Here is a 9,587-nt window from a genome sequence, read left to right as displayed (position 1 = left end):
TATATATATATATATAATTTTATTTATCTGACAGAGAGAGAGAGCAAGCACAAGCAGGGGGAGCAGCAGAGGGAAAAGGAGAAGCAGATTCCCCGCTGAGCAGGGAGCCCAATGAGGGGCTCGATCCCAGGACCCCAAGATCATGACCTGAGCTGAAGGCAGATGCTTAACTGGCTGAGCCACCCAGGTGCCCCAAGAATTCTCTATTTTCGATACAAGTCCTTCATCAGATATGTGTTTTGTAAATATTTTCTCCCAGTCTGTGACTTGTCTTTTTATTCTCATAACTGTGTCTTGTTTGGACCCTTGAGCTGGCCAGTGGCAGGAGCTCATTCTGCCAGGCCTTCTTCTAGGGCAAGGGGGCCTAGAAGACAGAGTGAAGTGTCCCCACTTCTGGGAGCTCTCAGCTCTGCATTGGCCTCCATGTTACAGGTGAAGAACAGACCCTGGAGGTGTGGTGGCTGACTTAGGGACAGTGGCAGGTGTGGCAGAACAGGACTAGGCCCCAGACTGTATCTCCTGGGTCCATTCACTGTGGGCATTTCCTTACTGCGTCTTGGGGGCACCTGCCAGTGTGGTCTGTGGGTTATGCCCAGCGGGATGGGCTGTTTGATGCCCAGTGTGTTGGGTGGGGCTGTGGTTTTAGAGGCTGAGAGGGTCACTCCACTGTCACCTTGGTCCCTTCTCTGTCGAGTACTGCTCTCCCCAGAGCCACTGCCATTGACTGTCTTTCAGGGACAGCCTCCTTAACATCCAGGAGATTCTAAGAGCCCTTGCACTGTGAGACTCAGGGTGGCCACACTGGCAACTGGCCCATGCTCTCAGTTATTCTGGGCAAGTCCTCAGGACCTGCTCATGTGCCCACTTCAGGCTTCACTGCCAGTCCCCTGGGTGTGAAAGAAGGCTTTGATCCTGCCAGGGTGGGACCGGGTTGTGCTGGGCAGGTAGGGCTCTTAGTGAGGCCTCCTTCTCACCTCTTCTGGGCGTTGGGGGCACAGAGCTGGTGCTGAGATGCTGGGGGCACCTTGCTTCCAGCACAGGGACTAGGCAGCCCCCTGGGGACTTGAGTGCAGTTGCCATCACCTCTCAGAGAAATGGGCTGAGTTCAGTAAACGCTCCCGGGGTCAGCGACTAAAGTAGGAACCCAAGGTTTTTGTCACCAACATGGGATTCTCCACAAGGCAACAGTGGGGGTAGGGCAGGAGAGATGTTTATTTACTTATATTATTAAGGTATAATTAATATAACAGCACATACTTAAAATGAAGAATTTGATGAATTCTGACATCTGTACACATCTGGCAAACCATCACCGTAGTCAAGGTAACGATCATGTCCATCACGTTAGGAGCTCCCTCCTGCCTCTGGAGAAGCCCAGGCAGCCACTTACCTACATTCTGTCATTAGAGATCAGTTTGCGTTTTCTGGAATTTTATAGAAATGGAATCACGCGGGATGTGCTTTCAGCATGGTCGCTCAGATTCATCCATGCTGTTGCACGAAGGGGTGGCCCGTTTCTTTTTATCGCTGAATATATTCCATCGTGTGGGTGGACCACAGTCCGTCTATCCATTCCTCTGTGGACAGGCATTTCCATTGTTGCCAGTTTGGGGCTGTGACGAGCAACAGCCCTACGAACATTCGTCCACAAGTCTTTGTGGGGACACTTGCTTTTCTTGGTCGTAAGGGCAAGTACTAGGAGCGCAGTACTGGGTGATGCGGTGGGTGTAGGCTTAACTGTTTAAGAAACTGCTGACCTTGGGGCGCCTGGGTGGCTCAGTCAGTTATGTGTCCGACTCTTGATTTCGGCTCAGGTCATGATCTCAGGGTTGTGAGGTCAAGCCCCACATCTGGCTCTGTGCCGGGCGTGGCATTTGCTTGAGATTCCCTCTCTCCTTCTCCATCTGCCCCTCCCTGCTTGTGTTCTCTCTCCTCCCTCCCTCCCTCTCTCTGAAATAAATAAATCTGAAGAAACTGCTGCCCTCTTTTCCAAAGTGGGGTGCCATTGTGCATTTCCGAAAGCGGCATTCCTGCCGCTCCACGTCCTCTCCGACACTTGCTGCAGTCAGTCTTCTAAATTTTACCTGTCCTGAAGTGCACAGCAGGATCTCCTTGTGATTGTAATTTGTATTTTCCTAATGTCTAATGATGTCAAGCATCTTCTCACATGCGAATTTTACACCCACAGATCTTGTTTGGTGAAGTGTTTGTAAAAAGAGCCTTTGCTTCTGAAGAAATTGGGTCATTTGTGTTGTCACCATGAAGCTTTGAAAGTTCTTCCTGTGGTCTGGACACAAGTCTGTCCTTCCTGCCCCGCTGGTCCCGGGGCAGAAGCTTCTGCCGGAGGACAGTGGCCTCTGACTCTGGGAAAGGCCACTGGGTGTTCTCCTCCAGTTCTCTGAGTGCCCTCTGCTCCGTTAGGCTGATTGACCCCTGAGTCTGGAGTTGTGTGTCTCTCATGTCCTGCCTTTCTCCTGGGCTCTGGGCCAGGGCGGCTCGTGACCTCTTCTATCTTCCAGAAGCCTTGAAAGCTGAAGGAAACGGTTGCCGCAGAGCCCTCAGAGGAATGCAACCTCGTGCGTGGAGCTCGTTGACTCTTTGGTAGCAGAACTCTGAGGCCGCCGCCGTGTCCCGCTGCGCCTGGTTTTTCTGGGGCTCAACCTGGGAGCTCTGACCCGGGCCCGAGAGTTCTGGAGGCAGAGGCGGGCCCTGTTTCCCGCCAGCGGTCTGCAGCCAGGTGTTCTGGTGACGGCTTTACTGTGACCTTGCATCCCGTGCGTTCATGTACTTGTGCGCGCAGGTCGGTGTTTTCTGATGTGTTCTCAAGCTTGGGCAACCGTCACTGCGATTTAATTCCAGAACATTTTCTTCACCCCCAAAAGAAGCACTGTGCTCTTTGGCTGTCACTCCCCATTCGCCTCCCCCGGGGCCTGGCGACCGCCGGTCTGCTGTCTGTCTGCGGACTGGCCTGCCCTGGACGTTTCGTGTCTGAGGAGCCGTGCCTGCTGTGAGGGCGGCTTGCGCTCAGCATCGTGGTCTCAGCCTTCCTCCGCACGGTTCCTTCGCGTGGTCCTGTGCTGTCGCATGCATAGACGCGTTCTGTTTGTCCGGTCCCGCGTGAGCGGCACCTGGGCCCTTCCCCGCGCTTTTGGCTGTTAGGCTCATGTTGCCGGGAACCTTTCCCGACATCTGGTTTCATCACTTAAAATGGCTCCTGGTTAATTCAGAACATGAGAAGCCACCTCATGGCTCCTTCACTCTGTAATTATTGACTCAGAAGGCGGACAACACACGCTTCCTCCCTGTGGGAAGTCGGCGTGGCTGTGAGGCACCGTCCTCGCCGCTTTGATCGCTGTGGGTGGACCTGTAGGTATTTCCCTTGGTCGCGTCATTTCCTGCAGATTTCCCTGGTGGGTTGTTTTGTTTTGTTTTTTACATCTTAGCTCTGCTGGTTTGGGGTATATCCATGTATGCGGGTGTTATGTAACTGATGGTGCCCGGCATCCAGGGATCATTCCATCTGAGAGATGCCTTCCCTCCGATGACGCAAGTGGAGAGCACTTCATTGGGTCTGACCTCTGCGGTGTGTCTCAGAGCTTTCCTCTAGCTGGCGCTCTCTCAGGCGCAGGTCTGGGGGGCCGGCTTCTCCATGAGAGGTTTCTCTCTTGGGGGTCCCGCTCTCAGGATCCCCGTGTGCTCCAGGCTGTTTCTCTTTAAGCCAGTCCCAGAGCGCTGTCATGATCTTTCCATAACTGAGAAGGAACGTGGTGCGGCAAGTGGTGCCCGCTTCTCGTCCGTCTGTGAGTCATCACCCCATCACCCGGGTGGCCTTTTGCCGGGAAGGACTGTAGGTCCTTGCCGTGTGCGGGAGGCTGCGTCTCCCCCCGCCCAGTGCCCTCCCGCGACACCACCTCCAAGGTGCAGGATGCCGGGTCCTCCAGGTCTGCGGGATGTGGGCCTGGGGCCTCCCTCCTCGCCTCTGCACACCTGCTTTCCTCACAGGTAGAAGCTGGGACCCCAGCATCTTTTTCGACTCTGATTTCCTGTGATTTTAAGGGATTTGAAAAGGTCATGGGCACATGCAGCGTTGGGAGTGCTGAGGTGGCCGCTCCTACCTAGGGTGAGCCGTGTGCCCAGCACACCCAGGGTTGAGACTGAGGGGGAGAGAGAAGCCAGCGTTGCTTAGGGAGGTGGCGATGCTCGCATGGAGGAATGGGGCCAAGTCCAAAGGGCACAGCATCTGGGCTGAGGCCCCCTCTCGGTCCCATCTGGCTGGGGCTCAGGAAGAGACGAACAGAGACCATGCTCGTGCTTCGGCGGGGTGCGTCCCTGAAAGTGTTGAGGAAGGGAGCTGACGAGGCCTGTCTTAGGGAGAAGGCCAAGCTGTAAGATGACTGTGGGATGGCTGGAGGTGGGGGAGCCTGGAGGGGCCCTGGTTGTGGTTGCGGGTGGGAAGAGCTGTGGTGCCTGGACACGTGGCTGGAGTGGACACCCGTGGCCTTGGGGGCCTTTTCTCTGACCTGCAGGTGATAGATGGGCTTGACCAGCACACGGCCCTCTTAAGGGGGTGGTCTGCATCCGGAGTGGCTTGTGGGGGCAGCGCCCTTGGCCTTTTGGTCCAGGGGTGGGGAGTGGGACCAGGCTTCTCCGGCCAGGGAAGGCAGGAGGAGGGGCAGGTTGGCGACCAGGTGCACATAGGGCCTGAGTACCCAGCTGACCAGAGGGGACCTAGAGTGGGTGGGGTGGTGGCCTCTGTTCACTCTGTGTCTCCCAGGCACTGGTTTGCTCTTTGATTTGACATCTGTTCGTGGCACTTTGCTTTGTGTCCTGTGCGGTGCCCGGTGCTGGGGACTTAGCAGGGAACAGGATGGCCCCAGGCCCTGCCCTACAGGAAGAGTCCTCGGGCCTGCCTACAAATGGGGTCATTTCTACTCAGGATGAAGGACCATCATGGACAGCTGAAGGACTGTCACGGACAGCCCTAGGACTATCACGGACAGCTGAGGGGCCAAAGGAGGTCTGCGTCCTGCCGGGGCCCCTGTCAGGCTGTGTGGGTGGGGGAAGGCTTTGGGGAAGGTTTTCTACCCAGACTCTGCCCTGACTGACTGCCCCTCCAGATAGACATTTCGGGTGTGGTCGGTGGGCCTGTCAGAACCCCCTCCCCTGCCCAGCTCCCCCCGCGCTAAGCTGAGGACAGCCTTGCCGCTTTCTGCCCCACCTTCCTGCCCTGGCCGCCCTCCCTGTGAAACCCCCTGCTGTGGTCCTGGTTAGTCTGGAATTTTGCTTCTGTCTCCTTTCACATACAGGTGGGAGGACTTGAGACAATGGTAGTTGTGCCTTTAGGAACAATTAGGCCGTATTTTAGGGAGACCACCAGGAGCTGGGAGCATGCTGGGCCTTTGGTGAGTGAGAGGGGCTGCAGGCTGAGTTTGCCTGAACCTCACTGGTGCTCTGGCCTAAGTTTACCTGTTGTACAGTACCTGCTGGAGTTGCCCCACAGGCGAGGGGGACCTGTGTCCAGGAGCCAAGCCAAGTTGACAGTTTTCAGGAAGGGGACCCTCAGGTAGCTTGCAGGCAGATCGATTCATTCGGGGCAGCCGTCATGGTGGCCCCACGTGGTGGTGGCACTGGGGCGCAGGGACAGTAATTACACGTCCCGCCTCCTCTCCCGGGCTGCCACCTTCTCACCTGCTCCTCGGCCACACTGATGGCTTGCCTTCTTTCTTCCCAACACCCAGTGGGAGGGGAGAAGGGCAGGCCCTCCCTCGGAGAAGAAAGGTCTGGCCCTGGCCGCCGGGCACCCGAGAGGGGAGGAGGCAGGTCTGTGTGGTGGTGGCCACCGTGGCGGTGGCGGCAGTCAGGGGAGAGCGGGGACTGGTGGAGCAGCCTGCTTCCTCTACCCACTTCCCTTCCAGTGGTTCACCTGGCCCCCAGAGCTCTGGGAGGTAGCCTTGGGGACAGGTGTCAGATGCCAGCCCCTCTGGGTAAGATGTTGGGCTCTGCCCTGGATGCAACTCCTCGCTGTGAGTCTCACTCTGGCCTGAGACCCTCCGCCCCATCTGTGTCTCAGGAAGCACAGAAGGCTTGCGGTGGGTCTGGGCCGGGGGCCCAGCCTGTCCTGAGACCTTGGAGAAAGTCTGGGTGGGCATCTGCCCTGTGTCTCGGCCCCCCAGCGGCTTCTCAGAGATGGCACCCGTCTGTGTGAGTTCTTGATCTCCCGGCACCGCAGCGAAGGGCCCAGAGATGTACTTCTCCACTGTCATTATTTACAAAGCGAGGTTTCTATGACAACTGGGATTGGTGAGGCAGGCTCTTCCTGGTTAGATTGGGCAGGCTGGTGTGCCGGCGAGTTGGGACAGTGCTTTTGGAGAGGGAGGGTGGGTGACTTGGCTGCCACTAACCCCCTACTTCTCTCAGGACCCAGGACAAACCGGCGGGCATGGCTTTCCAGTTGAGCAGGTACCCCCAGTCTCGAGCCCCCTCCTTCTCTCGTGGGGACCGCTGTGGCAGATAGTCTGTCTGGGGGCACTTCGATGGGGTCAGATGGTAGAGGGGATGCGGCTCCTGTGTCCAGTGGGTGGGCTGGCCGGCTTCGTGTGGCCAAGGACAACTGTGCTCTTGTTACTGTCTCCGGATGTTAGGTGGGACTGAAGCTGGGACAGCAAGACCAGCCCCTGCGTGACCCCCCCGCCACGGGCTCCTGGCAGGGTCATACCCTTAGTGCCCAGAAGAGTCAAGTCGTGAGGCTCGGCATCCTGGCGAGAGCCCTTGGGATGATGGCAACTGCTTCTCTTTGCAGCCTTGCTGCTTCCGGTGCTTCCCTTTCTCTTGCCTGCCAGGTTCTGTGGTTGTGCAGCGTGCCGCTCTGCTTCCTGCCTGCTCAGGCGCCCGGCGCTCTGGGTTCTTGGGATCCGTGGGTGTTGGTCAGTCGGCTGCACCTGGAGCCTTCTCCTGGCTCATCCCCTGTCCCGGCCAAAGTGTGAGCCTGGGCATTCAGGTGTGATTGGCGCCTCCCACTCCTGCTGTGGGGCCTGGGAGAGCCCCAGGGACTTTTTCCTGGCCCAGCCATTTCTCCATCCTTGCCTCTTCCAGGGGCTGTGGTGGAGGCTCTGGGGTTGAAGGGATTTTGCTGGAACCTTCTTAGGCAGCAAATTGGAGAGGATAAGCAGTGTCACTTGGGCTTCTGATTGGCAGGTCCCCTGTAGAAAGAAGAGTTGTTCACATGTGTCATGGTCAAGGCTGACTGTGGGAACCAGCCCCGTCCCCCAGCCCACATGGTCCTCCTGGCACATGCCCACCCCGTGGTCAGCCCCACAGCTCTTTTCCCGCCAGGAATGGCAACACCTGCTCTTCCTTGCCTCCCTGCCAAGGCAGCGGCTCCCTGAACTGAGCAGGAAGGAAGCTTGAAAGCTACAGCTGTGGGTTAGGTCAGGGCAGAAGCACCCTGTTGTTGTCCCTGGTCAGGACACCTGTTACTGCCTAGCAGGGACAGGCCCAGGGACCTTCCGCACAACTCTATGAGGTGTCCTTGACACTGGCTGCCCTGCAGGCCCCCACCTGGACCACAGCAGCAGGCCCTTTGGCTCTGCCTGTCTTCGGTGCAGGTGGAAATCCCGAGAGGACTTTATCTGTCCGGAAATCCGGCTGTGCCTGGTGCTGCCTGCTGCCTTCTACCTCAGGGAGCTATTTTAGCTTTCACTGTTGGATCGAGGACCCCCCTCCCCCAGTTACCACGGAACTCATGCTGCAGTGTTGTATTTTAATTTATTTTATTTTATTTTTGTCGTTTTATTTTATTCTATTTTTTTTTTTGAAGATTTTATTTATTTGAGAGAGAGTGCCAGGAAGCACAAGCAGGGGGAGTGGCTGAGGGAGAAGCAGGCTCCCCGCTGAGCAGGGAGCCTGATGTGGGGCTCAATCCCAGGACCCCAGGATCATGACCTGAGTGGAAGGCAGATGCCTAACCAACCGAGCCGCCCAGGCGTCTTAGCAGGGACATTTTGGTGTCAGAATCAGAGAGTCTGGCCCTTTGCTGGGGGCTGAGGGAGAGATGGGCAATGGTCAGCCCCCTGTGCTGGGGCGTGGCCTGGGCTGGCCAGGCTGGGGACCCAGGCACGGAGTGTCAGGCTGTGGCTGTAGCCACCACTGCGGGTCCTGTGGGGCTCATCTTCACTCACTGCTGTCTTCTGTGAGCATAGCCCTCCTGAGTGGGAGTGTCCTGTGGCTGCCATGACCAGTGACCACAAACTGGGTGGCTTAAAACAACAGAAATTTGTGTTCTTACAGCCTGGAGGCCACAAGACCCAAATCCTGGTGTCCGCAGGGCCACGCTACCCCTGAGGGCCCTGGGAGAGGATCCCTCTTTGCCCTCCCAGCTTCGGGTGGCTCCTGGCGTCCTTGCATTTCTTGGCTTGTAGACACGTCGCTCCGGTCTCTGCCTCTTCCCTTGTGTGTGTCCAAATTTCCCTCTTTTCACAAGGACACTAGTCACTTTGGATCAGAGCACACCCTGATGACCGCATCTTAACTTGATCAGGCTTGCAAAAACCCATTTCTAAATAATGTCCCGTTCACAGGTTCTGGGGGCTAGAGCGTGAGCATATCTTTTGGGGGACACAACTCAACCTGGTATAAAAGCTCTGTGTGGGGCAAGGAACAGGGGGGCAGGGCCTGTCCTCGGGGTGTCTGCTGTGAGGGCAGGTACCCAGAATGCAGGGGGAACAGGTTTAATCATGTTTGTCAACGTCCGTAAGATAAACTCCCACGAGCAGGGTGGCTGGTTCAGAGCAGGCCTGCACGGCTGGAGTTTTGCTGGGTAATGCTGGGCTGCCCTCTAGGAGGCTGTGTCCACTTATGCTCCCCCGTTTATAGATGAATCTGCTTTCCTTGCAGAGGATGGGTCAGATGTTGCTGGGACAAGTGGGTACAGGTAGGGCGGTGGGAAGGCCCAGCCAGGGGTGCCTGGCAGACAGCCCTGGTTTGGTCAGGACAGTGGGAGATAAGGCAGCGGAAGTTCCAGATCCCTGAGGGCTTAAACCCCTCACTAGGGAGTTTAAATCTTGATTTCGTAGATGGGAGGGGCCCTGGCGGGTCTGAGCACATGATCCAGGACTGGAATCCTGCTTAAGATGGTGACTCTTGAGGCAGTGGGCTAAGTGGCCAATTAGGTCCAGGAGGTGAGAGGCAGGTGCGGAAGCCTCCCTTGGCATTGTGCCTTCTCTGGGTTTTCTTTTCTCGTCGTTTAATAGTGAAGAGGAAAGCGAAGCACTTTTCATACCCATGTCTTCATTAAAAGTGCGAAAACTAAAGCTTGACTGAGGGACCACATGTTCTCCTGGCTGCCCTCACTCCTCAGACACCTGCCTGCCTGGAGGTGACCAGGCCAGGGGGGAGGGAGCTCTAGGGAGGGGAGCTGGGGAGGAAGTCCCTGAGGGAGTGACTGGCTGGCGTTTCAGGGGTCCTGGACGACTGCCCTGGCCAGCAGCTCCTGAGCCCTGGGGGCCATTTGGGCCGCGGGGTTGGAGAGTGAGCTGGGCTCCGGTCTCCCTGCCTCTGCAGTCGCTGCAGAGTGCCCAGTCGCTGCAGAG

At 57.1% G+C, this 9,587-nt stretch overlaps 1 protein-coding gene across 5 annotated transcripts in view; it reads left to right on the top strand.

Moving 5' to 3' along the window:
- Nucleotides 1-9,587, top strand: part of ACOT7 (acyl-CoA thioesterase 7) — a 97,489-nt gene that overhangs the window by 12,770 nt on the left and 75,132 nt on the right. The window contains exon 1 of one of the 5 annotated variants that reach the window (XM_002923852.4): nucleotides 6,425-6,459. The exons of the other annotated variants lie outside the window; for them this stretch is intronic. Within the exon in view, the coding sequence (XP_002923898.1) occupies nucleotides 6,440-6,459 (20 nt within the window). The 5' untranslated portion in view covers nucleotides 6,425-6,439. Of the gene's footprint in view, nucleotides 1-6,424; nucleotides 6,460-9,587 lie in introns of those variants that run through there. 5 annotated transcript variants of the gene reach the window in all.

The sequence above is a fragment of the Ailuropoda melanoleuca genome, chromosome 11 (assembly GCF_002007445.2).
Source record: "Ailuropoda melanoleuca isolate Jingjing chromosome 11, ASM200744v2, whole genome shotgun sequence".
In the NCBI taxonomy this organism is placed as follows: domain Eukaryota; kingdom Metazoa; phylum Chordata; class Mammalia; order Carnivora; family Ursidae; genus Ailuropoda; species Ailuropoda melanoleuca.
This window is presented reverse-complemented; position numbering and strand designations above follow the sequence as displayed.